The sequence below is a fragment of the Temnothorax curvispinosus genome, unplaced genomic scaffold (assembly GCF_003070985.1).
Source record: "Temnothorax curvispinosus isolate PA1 unplaced genomic scaffold, ASM307098v1 QBEX01011890.1, whole genome shotgun sequence".
NCBI lineage: Eukaryota > Metazoa > Arthropoda > Insecta > Hymenoptera > Formicidae > Temnothorax > Temnothorax curvispinosus.
Genome location: NW_020221670.1, coordinates 99,791 through 119,176, shown reverse-complemented (window position 1 = coordinate 119,176; position 19,386 = coordinate 99,791). Strand labels below are relative to the sequence as shown.

General features: G+C 38.5%; 3 protein-coding genes across 5 annotated transcripts; 2 read left to right on the top strand and 1 right to left on the bottom strand.

Moving 5' to 3' along the window:
• The first annotated feature begins 1,158 nt into the window (after nt 1-1,158).
• On the top strand, nt 1,159-13,915 carry LOC112461948 (S-adenosylmethionine decarboxylase proenzyme). Its single transcript, XM_025027415.1, has 6 exons — nt 1,159-1,651; nt 4,844-4,930; nt 10,529-10,655; nt 12,431-12,533; nt 12,721-13,004; nt 13,504-13,915. Exons 1-6 carry the CDS (start codon nt 1,521-1,523, stop codon nt 13,807-13,809), a joined length of 1,038 nt encoding a protein of 345 aa, XP_024883183.1. The 5' UTR covers nt 1,159-1,520; the 3' UTR covers nt 13,810-13,915.
• LOC112461949 lies at nt 13,811-16,703 on the top strand. Its single transcript, XM_025027416.1, has one exon. It carries the CDS (start codon nt 13,915-13,917, stop codon nt 14,539-14,541), a length of 627 nt encoding a protein of 208 aa, XP_024883184.1. The 5' UTR covers nt 13,811-13,914; the 3' UTR covers nt 14,542-16,703.
• Nucleotides 16,704-17,467: 764 nt separating this feature from the next.
• LOC112461951 (transmembrane inner ear expressed protein) lies at nt 17,468-19,089 on the bottom strand. Of its 3 annotated transcripts, XM_025027419.1 has the most exons (3): nt 18,738-19,089; nt 18,257-18,579; nt 17,468-17,857 (listed from the first exon to the last, which is right to left on the bottom strand). In XM_025027419.1, the coding sequence occupies exons 2-3, from the start codon at nt 18,573-18,575 to the stop codon at nt 17,688-17,690; spliced, it is 489 nt and encodes a 162-aa protein (XP_024883187.1). In that variant the 5' UTR covers nt 18,576-18,579; nt 18,738-19,089; the 3' UTR covers nt 17,468-17,687. The 3 variants fall into 3 exon arrangements, with proteins under 3 accessions (XP_024883187.1, XP_024883186.1, XP_024883188.1); XM_025027418.1 differs by having other exon boundaries at nt 18,257-19,089; XM_025027420.1 differs by having other exon boundaries at nt 17,715-17,857; nt 18,210-19,089.
• Nucleotides 19,090-19,386: the final 297 nt, after the last annotated feature.

The window sequence follows — 19,386 nt, the reverse complement described above, 5'->3', positions numbered from 1 at the left end:
CAGGCAATAGGAACAGGAAATAACCAAAAAATGGTTAATTACAACCTAAAAAATTCAAATGCTATGATTGGTTGGCAATAGGCAATAGGCACAGAATTTCCAACGTGACGGAAACTCTGTGTCTATTGCCTGTGTCACTGTTTATTCTGCATTTATACATGATTTCTGATTTCTATTCCCTGTTCCTATTGCCTGTTGCCTGGCATTGTGCAAAAGGCTTTACGTTCACGTAATCGTACTTTTCGCTTAACTTTTTTGTTTGGAGTCTCATTGTCAGCCTAATTCTACAAACGGCATGATATTCCTTGATGTCTACTGAATGGACCTGCACCCTCATTTTGTAACATCAAGTTCAAGTTGTAGAATTTTTATACGAAGCAAATATTGTTAAAGTGGATTTTTGTTTATTATCTTATTTACTTATTTTGTTACAAAATCGGTGGTTGTCCACAGAGTAGAGCACATACTTTAATTCTGTGCAAGATTTTTTCAAATCCATAAAGCCAATAAAAAATAAAGCGAAAAGTACGATTGTCGGTATTACCAGAGAGAAACGTATTACAGACGGCTTTAGGATTCCCTTAAACGACAAAAAGCAATATTATTTAGTTTATTACGCAATATACACAATGTTTATTTTTTCATAGATATAAAATCAAGATCTTCAAAATTTTATTGTTAATTTTCCGTAGCGTCCTAAAAATTATGCTCAAACTGAATAATATAGTAACTAAAAATAAAATTGCAAACAAAACATAAATTTCCGGTATTTCTGACGAAATGTGAATAATGTTCGATGATCCATAGATTACTTATTGTTTAAATAACATGTTAAACATGATTTATATTAGACGTAGATTATTATATTAAAATATAATATATTTTATACGCATAAACGTCCAACCCCGTTATTAATCGCGCTTATCAAGCGAGGGCAGCGATGGCAGCGACGTGACGATCAGTTCACGTATCGTTTCGCGGCGCGGTTCACGCTGCGGCGCGCGCGCGTGCCCGCGCGCAGCGTTCCCTGTTGGCGACCAGCGGCGCCAGGTAGTTCCGTCTGGCGCCGTCTGCGGCGCCACGCTGCAGAAGCGCGCGAACCGTGCAGCGTGCGAGACATGGCGCAGCGCGGCGGTTGGCTGACGGTGGCGGCGATGACGACGGCGATGACGGCGGTGGCGGCGGCGCAGCATGCTTGGCAGCACCGGCGACCATCCGTCCGTCCGTCAATCAGTCAATCGGTGTGCCTCTGGAGTCTGGTGCGGTTAGTGTGTCAAGTCAGTCTACGAGCGCGCGTCACCGGGAGTAGCGCTTGGAGTACTTACGCTCCGTGTTATTCACGCATTCAGTCGATCGGCGCGAGATCAGCGATCGTGAGAGCCGCGACAGAGTTAGAAGAGGGAGGAAGGAACGAAGGCGAGAGAGAGACGTGAATTACGCGATCGCCCGCGCGTGCCGCTTTTGCAATTTCGTGGAGCGAACTAGCGAAGACGACGAACCCCGCGGCCGACGGCGAGAGGATGGCGGACACCAAGGACGACTGCGCCGACAACGTGCAGTTCTTCGAGGGTGTCGAAAAGCTTCTTGAGGTCTGGTTCACCAGCTCCAAGGGCCTCAAGCAGCATCAGGGTGATCTCCGTCAGATACCGCGGTAAGTACGCCGCCCGCCGGTGTCTCGCTGCTGACACCACCGTCTCCTCCTCCTCTTCCTCCTCCCCTCTCCCCTTCTCCTCTTCCCCGCGAAAACGATGACAGTCGACGCCGGCCAAGCCAGGACGGACGGTGACGAGCCGCGCCGGCGTCGACCGTGTTAGGAGTCCGTAGACTGGACTGACCGTTCACGTCGTCTCGGTCGATTTTCTACGCGCGTGTCTTTACGGACGATTTTCCAAAAAATAAGCGCTAAATACGAGGCTCCGCCAAGTGTGCGGCCCCTTGATTAACACTCGCGTTTTGGGCAAAATGGTCCGCCTCCTCGTGACAGGAAAAGGACCTTCACCGAGCTGTTAAAAAGACATCAGGATGTGAAAAATCCTAAAATGCCCGCAAACATCTTTTCACTTCTCTGAAGTATTTCTCTTTTCATTTCTCTTTTTAATTCTCTTAAGAAACGTTATTTCTTTGGATGCTCGCGCGTTTCTTCAAGATCACTCGAATTTGTTTATTATGTCGATCTAGAATAATTTAAGAACAGTCGCAAGTCCGCAAGCATGCATGAATCTGTTTGAAGAGAATAATCGCAGGTTTCTTTTTTTAAATCCCGATTAGGCTTATCAGACTCTTGACATTGACAAGCCCCTTGGTCTAGCTTTCAATTCGTTAACGTCTCGATCTTGCCTGCTTGATGATCTTTAAAGAGATTTCCAAGATTTTGCCCGGAGCACATTTGAGTACTCGAAATGGAATTTAAATTAATAAAATTAAATTTAACTTAAACAATTAGTGATAAAAGATAAAAGGCACAGATTTGCTCAACCTGTATCCACACGCGCGGCGACCGCGTAGCGTAGCGATTATGTAACCGCCGATTGATAGCGGCGCGATCCACTGCGATCCGATTGTCGTAGTTGTTTACGTGCAACGTCAAGTGTCGTTGAACCTCCCGAGGTGTGCGCCTACGGGTAAAGGCCGGCTACGATGCCGACTACTGTTTATTTTTGCATATCGCGGGGACAATAAATTTAGAAGCCTACCCACTGCCGGCCGATGAAGCGGGAGCGCACGCCGCGCGCCGCGCCGCGCCGCGCCGGAACGCCGATCCGAGGCTTCGTTGACATGCGAGATTGTAATCGTTGAACCCCTGTAAAATTCGTTAAAGTTCTCCTAACTGCAGCTCTCTTTCTTTCTCTCTCTCTCTCTTTCTTTCTCTCTCTCTCCCCGTCCTCCCTCCCTCCCTCTCTCTTTCTCGAATAACAGAACAATATTCACATTATTTTCCCTGTCGGATTGAAAGATAAATCACTTCACTTTAGAGATTAAGATAATCGAACGTCAAATAAACATGTTCCACGTGTTTGACTTAATGTCACAAGAATTTTGTTGAGTGAGTGTGAGTGATTTATTATTAATTTAGTCACTGACTACATATATACAGCTTATAAACATGTCTGTTGTTTGTTAAGTTCGCGGGCGTCTAACAAAATCCTTTATATCATCTGCGTTTTTTATATACTCGTTTAAACTATTGTACAGTTTCAAAATTCCATTACTAAAAATGCTTCTTTGCGCATTTGTCGTATTACTCAATTTTATACATAGATCATTTCTCCTACGCGTATCATATTCATGATGTTCACGCTACCTACTTAATTTACATTGCAGGTACTCCGGCGTTTTGCCTAATATTATTATAATAATACAAACACTTCTTTCAATTCTTTGTTTTATTGTTTGGAAGCATAAGGTTTTCAACATAGAATCTAGTGGCGTGTAAATATTGCATCTAATTATTGCTCGCATTGCTTTTTTATTTTGACATATTTGTAGTTTTCTAATCTGGCTCTCATTCATATTATACATCAAAGTGCTGCAGTATTCAAAGTGTGGTGCAATTATGCTCTTATATATTTGGCATCTCGTGTTATCATACAGTAGTTTTCCTATTCTCCATAGCAAACTTACTTTTTTGTTAACTTTTTTACAGATATAATCTACATTTTCTTTAAAATTCAGATGCTCATATTATACCCAAATATTTGAAAATTTTTACGCGTTCTATATATATTTTGTTCATTTTAATTCTTTCTCTATACTCGACTTGTTTTTTTATTCCTTTTATAATCATAAATTTCGTCTTCTCTATATTTATTTTTAGTTTATTAACATTAAACCACTTGCTGAGTTTCTGCAGCACCTATATTTAATTCGTTAATAATATCATCAACATTATCTCCTTCACGATAGACTATCATGTCATTTGCAAAAAGCCTTATGTTTCTGAATATCTTAATAATATCGTTTATGTATATAATAAATAACAATGTCCCTAATACTGTTCCTTGCGGAATTCCTATGTTACAATCTATTTCATTTGACAACACACCATTATATTTGACTTGCTGTTTTCTATTAGTTAGATAACTTTTAAACCATTTTAGTACTGTTTCTTGTAGCCCGTATTTTTCTAGCTTCTTTAACATAAGTTCACGGTCAACCGTCTCAAACACTCTTTTAAGGTCTATAAATACAACTACTATATATACTTATTGTTATCACAATCTTGTTTCCAATCAGATACCGTGTATTGTAATGCTGTCTCGCAAGAATAACCGTTGTAATAAATAAAGTAAAATATATGGTTATAGAGCATTGATTGTGTAAATATATTGTTAATGATTCTCCTGTACATTTTTTTATTCAATAAATTTTTGTAATTATAGACTTTATTATATGATGCCAAATAATTAATAAAATTCGTAATTCGAATCTCGTAAATTGTTTATGTTAAGATCAATTTTGCTGTAAATTGTCATTATTTTAAGAAATTAATAACAATGTATGGCGCGGAAATTAGAGATAGCGATAAATACGAGAAATTTATCGAGCTTGCCGAATAGCGTATAGTCGCAAGATTAATTATCGAATAAAAAAAAGTCTGTTAAATGTTCTGATATAATAAGAACAAAGAAGAAGACATAAATAAATTTCTGCAGCTTACACCCTATTGACGGGGTATAAAATAGCATTCTATTTTAATAAAATGCTTTTCTGAACAATTTCTTGAAATTTTTAAAGACACGTGTGCTTTAAACGATGTCTGTGACATATGGTGACTTACGTCAATTTTGATTTAGACAAACAATCGATCTGTCATGCTAACCGAGTAAATCTATTCTTTTTGCAGGCAAAAATGGGAGTCATTGTTGAAGATAGTCCGTTGCGAGATCATCAGCTTTTGCCATAACGATCAAGTGGACGCCTATGTTCTTAGGTAAGTCGTTTTGTAATAAGCCGAGATTAACGAAAGTCGCACTCAGGTAATAGACCGACCCGACCCGTGAAGAAAAGAGTTTTCGGATTTAACGAGGGATCAATGCCGAGACACAGGCATCCTATTATGTTTTGTTTTTTGGTCCGTATATTACTTCGCCTAATGTAAAATTGTGTGCATCTTCTATCTCAAGTATTCAAAGCAGACAAAAAAATGTCCATCTCCAGTTAATTTCGAGCAGATCTTATCAGATTTTCATTTGCAATCTAATCGCGCCGACTACAGTGTAGAATTATACTAATTAAGAAAACTTGGACGACAAACATCCCTCTGATATTTACAGAAAGATGCGCAATACAAATTGTTGCGACAATTCGTAGTTTTTTGAGGATTAGATTCGTGTGGACTAGATTTTATTCGTGTGAATATTATCTACCTTGAGGTAGGTTTCTTCCACATTGCTTCATCGCTGTTTCGTTCTCAGAAGTCGATGTATGTACGTCGGTTGAATCTCTGTTCGGCTTGATAAAACTCGGGTTACATCACTTGGAAACAAAAACTGCCGTATCTCTATCTAAACATTTTTCAACATGAGATGTCTGTATTTTTGGACTTGCGAGAGATTTTTAGAGAAATTTTATGTTACTTCGCTCCCGTGAAATATCAGTTTGGACATTTGGGAAAGAATACTTTATTGTATAAATGATTATCTCCCGAATATCAGAATTCGTATGTCAGAATGATGATCTAAGAACATAAAGAACATAACCGCGCAATTTTTCGCACATTTAACACTAGATTCGGAAAGAAAAAAAACTAACTTAATTCTGCGCGAATCTGATGAGGGATAAGGTCAAGGGATACAATTCTCTTAATCTCGGTAACGATGTTATCTGGTCAAAAACTATTTCAACTTTGCTTCTGTTTTAATTTAGCGTGCGCAACAACTCGATGTCGAGATAAACGATATTCAGCATGTCACCCCTTAGCTAAAATTGCGCTGTTAAATCTCAGAATAAAATGACATAATCCTCATCAGACGAACGCGGGGCTAATTGTTGGACCGCGTATGGACGAGAAGTGAGCGCGGGTGTTCGGGATGTGAGCAACGGCGCAATTTTTCGTGACGCGCGTAGAAAACCGAGAGCGGGTTGGTGCTCCGCGGGGCGTTCCGAGGAGAGAGAGAAAGAGAGAGAGAGAGAGAGAGAGAGAGGCACTCAGCCGCCCGTGTACCGCCGGTGTGGTATAATCGATATATCGAATTGTTTTGATGGAGAAGAGGTGCACCGTCCCGTCCGGCCCGGCCCGGCTCGGCCCGGCCGGCCACGACGCGGGCGGGATGGAACGGGGTGGGATGGGATGGGATGGGATGAGATGCGACGTGCCCTGGTTCTAGAATATTTGAGGGTGCGCGAGAGTCGACCCAGTGCCGCCGCTGATCCGCCCCTATAAATAAATATGGTCAAGGTGACACTTTCGCGCGTTTTAGCCCACCGTGCGCGAGTCGCCCTCTTCCAGTCGATAGCAATCGTGAGCGAATCTTCTAGTATTTTCGCTACTAATTAGTAGTAGCGATGGCGGTAACAATAACGGTGATTTATTGTCTCGGAAAGGAATACTCCCCTAAAAACAAAAATGTGACATATAAAAAATATAATGGAAATGAATAATATGATGTAACAAAATGGAAGAAAATGAGATAAAAATAATAAATTCATGGGAAAGAAAAGTAAATTAGAGGGAAAGAAAAGCAAAAAGGACAAAGCGCAAAAGATATTAGTAAAACGAACCTTATTATGGACTCGAAAGATATAGATGATGACTGATGACCCTCTTCAAGGTTCTCAAAGAATTTTTGACAAGGGGGATAGTTATCTGCAAATTGATCTCCTTTATACATTCGGATTGTGTCTACTATCCCGCTAGGAAATCGCTGCTAATTTGAATTTTCCCTGCTAAGGAGAGGAATTTGTTGCGTTAAGGCGCTTTGGACTTGCTTTCTTTTCCTTTTGCGACTCTACGAACTCGATCGATACCTTTCAACTAATGACGAGAGATCGGTTTTCTCGTGAAATCCAAAACATCCGTCAGACGTTCGTAGAATTCCTCTGTAAAACTAAATTTGTCATTTAATATTAGTTACTTACTTGATAAAATTATTTATTTATTTAATTTGATATCTATTAAATTGAAAAAAATTAAATTTGCGAAACATTGAGAATGAAATTGTGCAAAAATCATCGAAATAATATTTATTAAATAAAGTCGTTAGCTCTCATAAAATTTCTTACATTTAGAGGAAAATTATTTGATTTTTTAAATCGAAGTGTTTTACTCAAAACGTCACTGGACAAATAACAAACGCGTGACATCCACGATTTGCATAAATATATTTAACTAACGAATTTACGATCGCGTATTCAAGACGGAAACTTTTTATTCTGATAAATAAAATGATAACAATAACAAATTTATCTTCAAAGGAATTCCACGAACGTCCGGCGGATGCTTTGGATTTCGCAAGCAACCGATCTCTCGTCATTAGCTGGAAGATATCGTTGTTAACAAAATTATATACATTATATAAATAAATAAAGTTGTGTGAATAAGAAAGGTATAAAACAGGCTGTTTCAGATTTGATCTACAATTATGATATTAAAGTTTACAAATTTATCCATCTATATTAAATATAAATAAGTGCGAGGGCGGCAGTGTGGTCTAGTGGTAGAGCGCCAGACTCGTAATCTGAGGAATCAGGTTCGAGTCCACTAGAACCATGAAGCATGGAATGTTTTTCCGATAGCTGCGCCCCTCCGTGCAAGATAGGCTCTTGTGCGGAGAAAACTGGGCTCCGTCTTTCGGAAAGAGACGTTAAGCCGTGGGTCCAAAGGGTTAAAGTGAGAGGAGAAGGATAGTATTGGTAGTAGATTGTGAACCCTGCGGGGATATGCAATAAATTACGAATTTTTATAAATAAGTGCGCATGTATTAAAATTTTGAAAGGGAGTAAATATATAAGTATTTGAGTGGACTCGAATGTGAACTCAAGAGAATTGCGAATATTTATTTTCTATATCAAATACCTAAGTACTATGATAGTACTTAAAAGTGAAAATGTCGCGTCTTGGCTATGACTTTCCACTTTCGCCAAATAAGTGATTCACATTGACACATAGGGGTACACATACATACATACACATCTTTTTTTCCTTAAAAAGTTATGTATGACCAACGAAATTATAACTGAATTTCTCATATTTCTGAAACAATTTTCATAAATGTGTGTATATGTTCTCAGATATATTTAAATCTTGTCAGATTTCTCCGCGGTGTTTCAAGTTTTTTTTGCTGCCTTAAGAAATGTCCGAAATAAATTAATCCTTTCATTAAGGCCCAGTTTCACAAATGTCGGTTAACTTTTAACCTTAGGTTAACTCACTCTTCTATAAAGTCTTTTTCTATAAAGGGGGCGATAGAAAGAGATAAAAAGTGTGTTAACCTAAGGTTAAAAGTTAACCGACGTTTGTGGAACTGGACCTAAAATATATAATTTAGCTTGTTATTAAAATAAAGACATCTCGATTTCTGCATTTTCATGAATTTAATCATAGACTCTCTAAAATCTATAGTTCGATCTTTGTAATAAATCATGATTATTGGTTTCGTCAAATTTATTGATTATTATTTCCATTGTTATTTTACTTTTATTGCTATTATTTTTGTTATATTATTATCATAATTACCGTTACTATTTTTTCTATACTGCTAACGTTTTTTCTTCTAATCTCGCAGTTTCTTTTTATAAGTTTTGCTGACAGGTTGTTTCTGTTAATAAATAAGTAACATATTAGCTTCTTGAATTTAAAGCGACGTATACGTTCCGTCATTCGTATACTTTTTAAATCCAATTATGTGGCTTTCGCAGATCTTTTTTGTACCAAAAGAATCAGTGGAATTTTTTTCACGCCCGCATAATATTACAAGATAATGCTCAATATTCTGTTATCGACTTTAAATGTACGTTTATCATACGTTTTTATTTAGAACACTCGTAAGAAGCTTACGCTTCCAATATCGCTCTCGTTGTCTTCGCGGAGAATCTTAGGGTCAACGTCTATCGTTGATAACCTTTGACGATCTATTTTTAAATTAAATTTTTGCAAAAAGCTTTCCGGCTTTCACTCGGTCATTCGTCACAGCGGGCGTGAAAGAAATAAAGATGTAAATGTTACTAATTAAATAAACGGAGCTTGCGTTGGAGTTACATTTAATTTAAAATAATCGCGACAAACTTTTTAAATTAAAAAAGAAAAATATATAGAGCATCGAGGCGGAAACATTTTGATCTAAGTAAATAAGATCGATTTTGTTAGTAAAATTATTAATATATATGTAATAAATAAGTAAAATAAGTAAATAAAATGTTTGTGATATGTGGAAAATATAAAATGGAAAGTTTTAAATTCTCACACTAATTATATTAATATATTAATGTACGAAGTAAATTGCATATTTCCTTTATCTTTCGAGTCGTTAACAAGAATGAGGAACGTACGGTCAATTCTGTGAATGTTATCATGGTAAAAATGAATTATCTTTTTTTTCTCGTTTAAAAAGTCGTTAGTGTAATCAAGAAAGAGCACAATTATTGCTAATGAATGAACTGTCGGGCGACGATGTGTCGGGCATGACGAATGTTGATGTAACGATGGAGGTCCACGTGCAGTTCCTGCTGAGGAGCACGCAGATATTTGTAAATTGCGCGAATTGTCTTCGCGTAACGTCGCTTTCTGCCTAATAGTGAAGCACAGTTCAGAAATAGCAACATCAGCAGAAGCCAAGCAAATATCTTTTAATATAACCTTCATTCTTCGCTGACCTTCGCTAATATAGTGCTCTCAAATAACGTCATAATTATCTACCAGCATAATTAGCAGAGCAAATCAATTAAAGTAGAAAGAAAAGAAAAAGCGAATAAATGTGCGTCACTCTCGTTTAATCTTAAACACGCGCGCTATATTATCTCCGTTTAGCTACTATGAGATCTCTGATATATCGCAACTGTAAGCCCTTCGTGAAGAACATCAGTTTGCAAACCGTTAAACTCACTTTCATCGGGAGCGAGATTTAGACAAATTGTTTTTAACGAAATAAATATATAGTTAAATCATTAAATAAAAAGAAGAGGACAGTCACAACAGGGTGTTCGTGTCGTAAATGTTTAATTAAATTAATTTTTTTAAAAAACGTTTCGGTCTGTCATCAGGCCGTCTTCCAGTTAAATCATTACTTGATTAGATTTAATTTAATTTAAATATGTTTTTCACTTTTTCATTGAGTTAAATAAGTTAAATAAGATCATCGATTGAGAACTTCTTAATTCCAGATCGCTATTTCATCGCAAAGAAGTAACATTTTACAGAGTTGTCGCTTAATGATTTTTACATCCGAACGTCTCGAATAAGCGTGCCATTTATATTAAACATTTATATTACGAAATGTCACGCAGATATTATGATGTCTCAGGAAATGCGCTAAAAATTAATAAAAATCGTCGTCAGCGAAACAGCTAATCATGTGATTTATCATGTCCGCAGCGAGAGCAGCCTGTTTGTGTCCAAACGCAGACTCATACTAAAGACTTGCGGTACCACCACACCTCTGCAGTGTTTGGAGCCGCTTCTGGAGCTCGTTGAGGAGTACACTGGCTTCGACGATGTCGAGGTAAATCGTTATCGTAAGGATATTACAAACGACCGTTAGCGTGGGCATGTAAAGGATCGAATTTGTGACACATTTTTCGTGAACATATATTTAACGTGGCACATGGACGAAAATTATTATTAAATAATTATAAAAGTTCTTACTCTTCCTCTTTTATAATACAGTTGACCAGATATCTTTTTCGAAAATATCATCTGAAAATTTAAAAAGAATAGAGATGCGTATATTTGCGCAAGCTAGGGAAATATTACGTTATAGTTGGTGTAAAAAAATTGTATCTTATATCGTGCCCAGGCAGGATTTTTAGAAACAACAGATTTGTAAGATCATTAGATAATATACTTATAAATATTTAATATAATATATTATATAGATATTTATTTACGTAAAAAATAAATGATAGAGTTTATACGTGAAAAATTTCTTATGTAAAACAATTTTTTAAATATTTTTTGAAGTAAAGATTTCGTACATAAAATATCAACGTTAGAATATTAAAAGATTTCGTTAATATTTCCTCTAAGAAGTGTTACGTCCGTCTTATATCGGGCGTGTTGGCAAATTCAACGCAAGCGACCGCGGCAGGAGACCAGCTCCTTTCCTCCGAACGCGCCACGTCGTTCTTCGGTCTCAGGAGTTCTTAGCTATATAACTTGACCTAGTGCGCGCGGAAAAGAAACACGGCTCTATATGTGTCCCTCCGCCACGCGCGAAACGCGTCTCTCTGCCGCCTCCTGGTTTATTGATCTCACCTATCTCGACGCGACATACCTGCCTCTCCCACGCTGTCCGAAACGCATTTTCGCTCGCCAGCGTTTAACCGCTCAGCTTCTTTCTCCTCAGTATCGGATAAGAAGACCTCCGTTTACATTTTCCTTTCTTTTTTTCCGCCCTTCGTTCGTTGATTTGCAAACAGGCAATCATTTTTATACCTATTGTGCGGTCCCGCGACGTGGCTCCGTGTAAATCGGGAACATCAGAATCGTTGAATTTCGAACATGCGACTTACTTCAGTCCGATTCCCCACCCCACCTCCGAATCGCGGCGGAGGGCGCGAGATTTGAATCGCGGATTTAGATCGGCCCACCACCCGTCGAGATATATTCCGCTATAATTTTTTTACAGGCTCCCTCTTGTTTTTCGAGAGGTATCGAAGAATATCGTGTGTCCTAATTATTGTCTAGTTATCGCTGAAAGAGAGCATATAATTGTAGATATTTTATATATTTATTCTTCGGAATGATAATGACGTTAATAATGATAACTATGATAGTATTGCAATTATATTATGATGAAAATACAAGTAACCTTTCCAATAACGTGGTACTTGAATTGCACGGTAAAAAATTGTGACAACCCTTGAATAACACGGTACTGGAGTTGCACGAAGTTAGAATAACAGTCACACAACAAAAGAAATACATACGTAAATACCGGGGTGGAGGTTATGTTGTTTTTTTTTAGTTTTTGTTTAAATAACCCCTTGGAACCAAATGACCAATTTTATATGGATCTGGTTTTGAATTGCACGGTTTTCAATAACACGGAATCACGAGGGTTACCTGTAATAACACAAGAGTTACAAATAAACAATCTCGAATTCGTGCACTGTTTATCTGTTATGCTTGTAATTATTATTTTTTAATTATTGTGACTGCTATTTTATTATTATTGTCGTTATTATTATCATGTCGTTAACAATAAAGTATTTAGAATATATAAAATGAGTAAATGAGTAAATGTACATGGTTCTTAGTTTTATGTCATGCTTTCAGAACGTCTTTTACTCCCGAAAGAATTACAAGAAACCGGAGCTCCAGATATCGCCACACCAGACGTTTGAGGAGGAAGTCACTCTGTTGGATTCCCTCTTCCCTGGTAATTATCAGATACAAATGTTTATTTTTGTTATACAGGAAGAGAAAGAAAAGACAGAAAGAAAGTAAATTGGAATTGAGCTAGGATAGAGTGATTTAATTAGTCCAACTCAAATCGGTTATCTTTTGTATGTTTTCAAATTAAGGATTCGGAAGCCTTGTCACTGTAGCCCTATCTCTTATTTCAGATGGCGAAGCTTACTGCATGGGCTCACCCGAGACAGATTGCTGGTATCTCTACACTCTGAGCCGTGATAAGCCATTGCAGGACCCACCGGAGCCGGATCAGACCCTTGAGATACTCATGACGCAGTTAGATCCAGACGTGATGTCAATCTTTACCAGGGACGTCTGCTCGTCCGCCGACGAGGCGACGGTCAAATCGGGAATCGACAAGCTCATTCCTACTATGATTATAGATGACTTTCTGTTCGAGCCATGCGGATACTCTATGAATGGGATATCTAAAAATGTGAGTTGCGAACATTGAGATGATAATTTTAAACAAATATTTAGCCATAAGATTGGAAGAAACAAAAATTTATAATGTAATATGTAACATGTAATATATCACTTGTAAATTAATATATACATATATTATATACATACATATTACTTTGTATATATATATTTTAAAATTTATAATTTAATTTATAATATATATATATATAGAAATAATAATATTAGAAATAATAAAATATATAAATTATAATATAAACATTTTTTTATTTGAGATAATATTTTAAAATATTTTATTTCTTGTAAAGTGATATTGTTGCAAGTAAGGACCAGGAGAGTCTTATTGTTAATTATATCTAAAATATTCTTTACATATAAAAATATCTCCTGGTCCCTACTTGCAACAATATTACTCTTCGTTCCTAACGTTGTAATCCGATATAACCATAGTAACAGGAGGAGTCTTAATTGTCTACGATACACTACGATACTATCTTTTTCCTTTTTTTCAGGGCAGCTACATGACGATCCACATCACACCGGAGCCCGAGTTCTCGTACGTGTCGTTCGAGTGTAACGTCTCAGAAACGTCATACGACGAGATAATTCGTCGCGTGCTGAACACCTTTAAGCCGGGCAAGTTTGTCGTGACGATTTTCGCCAACAAGCAGTCTGCGGCGGCTAATTGTCCGCGCGAACTCGAGAAGCGGACCGATTATCTGAACCGTTCTGGCGACTGGCTGCGCACCGACGTGCAGTACTGTCGTTTCCTCAACTACGATTTGACTTGCGCTTTCTTTTCGCGCTTCCCGAGCTGAGGGTTCAAGGACGCTTCATTCGTCTCTCAACCCGGGACCAATGAAGCGCACACCACCCCCATTCCTCTCTGTCTTCCTCTCCGTGATTGTCACCGCGACGGCGCGATGACGATCCCGAGGAGCGAAGACAGAGAGCACTTCACCCTCCCGCACTCACCCGCTTTCCAGGGTTGTGACGTTTTCAGCACGACCCTGAAAAGTGTGAATGGCGCAGACATCACGGTTCGCTCAGCGTCGTTGCCGCAACTGACGATGAAGATCCCGCGATCCAAGGTATACCGTAAGACATCTCTCAAAAGCCTGTTTCTTAAGTGCGAAGTTGACGTCGGCGCCAGTGGTAACGGCGCCATCGAGAGGAACGGCGTTGTGCGATACATGAGCGTCGCCGCGGAAAAGAAGCAAAAGAGGAAGAATTTCGCGGACAGAGATGTCGACGCGGTCGCGAGATGCGAGAACAAGTGGGGTCTCGAAGACATCCACATCACATGCAATCCCATGTCGACGCCGTATCCATACTCGACGCCGACAGCGACCACCACAACGACGACCACCACCGTCACCACCAAGACGACGTCGACGTCGACGACGGCGGTAGAGAGCGACGAGGAGCCGAAGAGCCGCAGCTGCGGTAGCTTTCTACCGATACTCGCTCTGATCCCGCACTCGGTCATCAGTTTTCAGTATCTCAGCCCGAAGATGAAGTTCTCGTGGTGGCGGAACAAGATCTCGTGAAGACACGCGTAGGCGCCCACCGTCGTCGCCGTCGACGTTGTGCGTCGCGACGCCACCCCGACTTGTTTTATGAGGAGACACACCTCTCTTACCTCGTAGCGAGCTCTCTTTCCTTCCTCCCTCTCATCTCTGTCTCTCTTGGCTTATATACATATATATTTCTCTCTCTTTCTATTTCTATGTATCTCACTTCTGGCCAGTCTTCATCAATTAGAGAAATCCTTAAAGCATCATTATCTCGCAAGTCTACCTATATTAGCAGTTAACGTATTGGAATGCGTAAGCTGTTACTAGTTGTAACTTTCGCAGTTACGAAATTTCCATTGTCGCAAAGATGCATACTTCGTTAATGTGACCGCATTAAAGTGCGTAACATTTTCACGATAGTTCTCTGACAAGTTTCCGTGCGTGGTAACGAGGTTTGGTTCCACAAAATGTTTTCAAATATCTAACAATTTTGATATAACGTGAAGATGCGACTGTTCAAGACTCAAGACCTAACGGTTTCTAAAATTGAGTGGAATTTAAGACCTAAGGAACCAAACTGACTTTCTACGGGAAAACACTGTAACTTTTGTAACAACAACAATCTCCTAATTCTTTCAACTCGCCGAAGAAAAATGTACGGTGTTTATTACATATGCACACGGCGCCGGATCCTCTAGTCGATCAAAGTTCCTCCGTCGTATGATGCGCTTTTGATTTGTATTTTTTCCAAAATCCGCTCGGGGGAAAAACGTCGTATTCAGTCCCCCCATAGTCTTTGCTCTAGGAGATATCTAAACAGATATCGAACATTTCAGAACCCAAATTTTGTGCCATTTCAGACCGAGCAATCGTGCTTAACGATACAAGTTTTTGTTTTTTTTTTTGCATCTGCGCTCGTTCTTTTTTTTCTTCTCGTCGAAAATATAGAAGTATTCTAAGATCCTAGAGTATTTAAGTTAGACACAAAAATTCTCTGTAACCAAGAATCTAAAGATCGTAGAACCTAAGGATCCACAGTTCCTAGAATCTAACACCTAACGATCCAAAGACCTTAGAATCTAAGCACGCAAAGATCGTAGAACGTAAGGATTCAAAGATTCTTAAAATTTAAAGATATACTTCAACGTTGTTAGAACGTAAAGAGCCAGGCTATTTCGCGAGGATGCAAGCATAAAATCGAGCATTCTCGAAGATTCTAGAATGTAAGGATTTAAAAGAGACATTATATAAAATCTAAGCGTCTAACGATCGGACATAATATATCCCCTCGATTAATTGGTTTCTTTCGGCGAACTTTCTTAATTATAGGCGAGCGCCGTTGCGGGCACAATCAATTGTCGAGATATATAGCCGAGAATATATCCATAAAAACAAATAAAAAGGAAGATTATGTCGAGAAAGTTTTACGTTACGTAAGATTTAAAATATATTGGAGAGAAGAAGTAATAGTTGGATGTTTCGACGACTGATCTTTGAATTCTCTGTTGAGAGAAGTCGATCGAGCCACGCTGGAAGTAAAAAAAAAACAAAAAAAAAAAGATATTTGTCGTCTATTTTGCTACACTGTACGCGCCAGCATCAACGTCGCGTGAGTATCACGCGAGTGAAGGGCGATGAAAATTGATCTCATCGTCGATCGTCCCCGGTTCGCGATCAGGAACGGTTGTGCAAGCGGTTGTGTCGGTATGTCTGTCAACCGAAATAGAGAGACCCGTGCATCGCAATGCGAAAGATCTAGTATAAATTGCCAGGCGACGAACGTCGCGGTGGAACAACAATTAACGTTTATGTTTTTATCACCTTATTTTTATGTTTACGTTTTTTTTTCCGTTTTACGTTAGTCAGCGTAGTAATCATTTTTCTAAACGAAAAGAGACGACGAGTCGTGTATGAGACATTTGTTTCGCTCGTAGCTCTCGGCGATTCTCGCACCCGAGTCGGTCCGATTATTATTTTTTACGCTAGATCGATTAGCAAACCCGATGGACTCTTGGTCTCTTAATCGACGATCTTGGTTCCTTGTCTTTTTCTTTTCCCTTTTTTTTACGGAATCATACAACAGAATGATACGTTACTGTTGCTGCAACGATAGGCTCAAAATTATCGTTTGTAGAGCAACAATTTCGTCTCCTGTATGCTTTCCGATTTTAATAAATCATTTTCGTAAACACGCATCTTTCGTTGTTTTTTTTATTTTATCGAGTTTTCTTTTTTCCCCTCGCTTTTACCCTTAAAATCATTTGAGATTATTTTTCGATTCACGTCGCACGTTCGCCGACTTATAGAAAGGAGAATATTGCAAATATATAGTCGCAAAATCAGGATAATATTTTGTTTTCTTAAAACGTTATTTTGCAATTTTTTACGAACATTTGACTCTGTTATTTTCTACAATTTATTTTACGTTAATAACGGTTTTCATCTCCATATTGTCTCAATAAACATTAGATTGAACGACTTCTATTAAATAGATGAGTAAGATCAATCGATGTGCGATAATAAGATAAGCGCGGTTAACGAGAGAGTACAAATAATCAATCAATATAAAGAATTTAATCGATAGCGATGTCGACAGGATAAAAAGAGAAAAAAAAAAACACGCTGTAACACATCGTGGGCTGCGGTCCGATTCACGCTCACAGCGCAGCGTTGTAACCATCATTCTGTCTTCGTTGCACATCGAAAAACGAAGATAGAGCGATGCTTTCAGCGCTGTGAGCGTGAATCGGACTGCAGCCATGGAGTGTTACTTTCAGAAGCATTACTATTCGTTGCTAATAGATCACTGTTGCATGCTAAAGTAAATAAATTTTTGTGTAAAATATATCTATGAAATAAAGATTATATTTAGTCAATAAAAGTGTCACACACAATTTATTGCTCGTCATTATTCCCCACCTAAATTGATATTTATTTCTTCAGTCATTAACTTTCGACTGTTTAAATTTTTTTTGTGCCGAGGTAATTATCTAAGAAAAAGAAGAGGGAGACATGTTTTACTTATATTATCTTACTTTCAATATACATCTTCTCTTGCTCCATTTCCTTCGACATCCCTAAAGTTATAACATGCGACAATTATGGGAGCATATACTCTCGAGAGGAATGTATTTCAATCTCCTCACACAGGACATCAGAGGTCGAAAGGACCGCCGTCGTTAGATCATGACATTCGATTCCGCGTGCTCGCGTTGGTTGAAACGCACACGCATCCCACCGAACACAGCGTTAAATCTGGATCGAAAACCCTTCCGCTGTGCCATTTCCGCGCACTCCTTCGCTATCGCGGGCGCGTCCTCCTCGTACTCGTTTCGGATTCTGTCCAGAGCTACGGTGCGAAGAGCGAGTTTAGTATTTTATAACGTGTTCTCAGAAGTTACATCAAGATGAAAAAGAAAGGATGGCATATACGAGATAAGTTGCAGAGCATTATACAGAGAGACATTATCTTTCAGTGCAAAAATAAGCTTCATCAATAAAATACCTTAAATTCCTCCTTATCTACATAGGAATCTTTATAGAACATGGACCAAATTTAATATAATCAGAAATTTTGTTTCCATAGAAATGACAATTTTTATGCCTTTTTCGTTCCGTTTTATTATTTAACGAATTTTAGGATATTTATTCTGTTTACATGCCTTCCTTCTTTTTCCCTTGATTAACTATATAAATCATACCGAGTCTTCGTAGCTATCAATCTCCGAAGCGGTAGTTGCGTCGTTACCTTTCTGCAGATCCATGTCGTCCATCTCCGTGTTGCTGATCTTCGAGAGCTCGTTCCGGAAACTCTTGGTGATCCTTTTACGTATGTAATCCGCCTCGATTTCCTGCTTCGTTCTGGGCACGCGAAAACGAATGCAACAGCACAACCCGACAACAATGCTCAGCAGTACGGAGAGAACAATGCCGGCGAGCTGCCAGATGCGAAAGCCCGGTAACGCCTCGTTCTCTAGCCACTGCTGCACCACGTCCTCCACATCGCCATTCGTGGAGACTTCGTTCGACGAGCTGGAAGAGAACGTCGGCAGCGTCGTCTCCTCCATCACACTGTGTGATTTAAATTTGACTTCCGAAGGTATCCAAACGAGACTTCAGATATTTCGGATCCGATATATATCCTCCTGTTCGAAATGTCGAATCCTATCCCCGAAAAAAATATAGAGAACTTTGAGTATATAATCGTTTCGTTGGCCTTATTGACGCACATTTAATCCTCGGCAGGATACTTCTGACTGCAGGAAAAATATACAGCTGTATCGGAGGCCTGGGTGTGGTTGAAAAAGCTTAATTTAACGTGTTCCGACACTCCCTATTTTACGCCGCTTACTGATTAGAGATCAATATTACAGGTACGGGATTACAGATCAATACAGGTATACGTTTGTGGATTGATAATGGTTTTATTATCTTCTCATGTATGCAAAATGCATATTTATATTTACAATCGTATTTTTTAACATTGCAATATATATATTATAAATTTATTGCGTATTTATCACAGGTTTAGAGTATGTTTACGCAATATTAATTCTAAATTTTGTTTTATGGTTTGAAAAGGAATTAAGTTTCAAAACTTAATTCTTTTCCCTGTATTCAAATACAGGAACATAATAATAAAAGCATATATTCACATATTCACTCACCTTTTCCTGTTTCCATACTTTTTTTTTTGCTTTTTCTCTTTGCAGAGATGCCAATAATGTCATCTTTTTTTTTTACACATGTCACTATCACATTCGAATTCTTTACTTATTTCTTCTTATAAAAAAAAGTATGAGAACAGAAAAAGACGACTAAATATGTGTATACATATGCGTGCTTTCATTATTTTCTTGTATTCAAAGCTTAATTCCT

Coding starts and splice junctions, on each gene's coding strand:
- LOC112461948 (XM_025027415.1), top strand. CDS start 1,521: ATGGCGGACACCAAGGACGACTGCGCCGACAACGTGCAGTTCTTCGAG. Junction 12,534..12,720: donor GTTGGATTCCCTCTTCCCTG/GTAATTATCAGA, acceptor CTCTTATTTCAG/ATGGCGAAGCTTACTGCATG. Junction 13,005..13,503: donor TGAATGGGATATCTAAAAAT/GTGAGTTGCGAA, acceptor CCTTTTTTTCAG/GGCAGCTACATGACGATCCA.
- LOC112461949 (XM_025027416.1), top strand. CDS start 13,915: ATGACGATCCCGAGGAGCGAAGACAGAGAGCACTTCACCCTCCCGCAC.
- LOC112461951 (XM_025027418.1), bottom strand. CDS start 18,575: ATGGAGGAGACGACGCTGCCGACGTTCTCTTCCAGCTCGTCGAACGAA. Junction 17,858..18,256: donor CGACATGGATCTGCAGAAAG/GTAACGACGCAA, acceptor TTCGCACCGTAG/CTCTGGACAGAATCCGAAAC.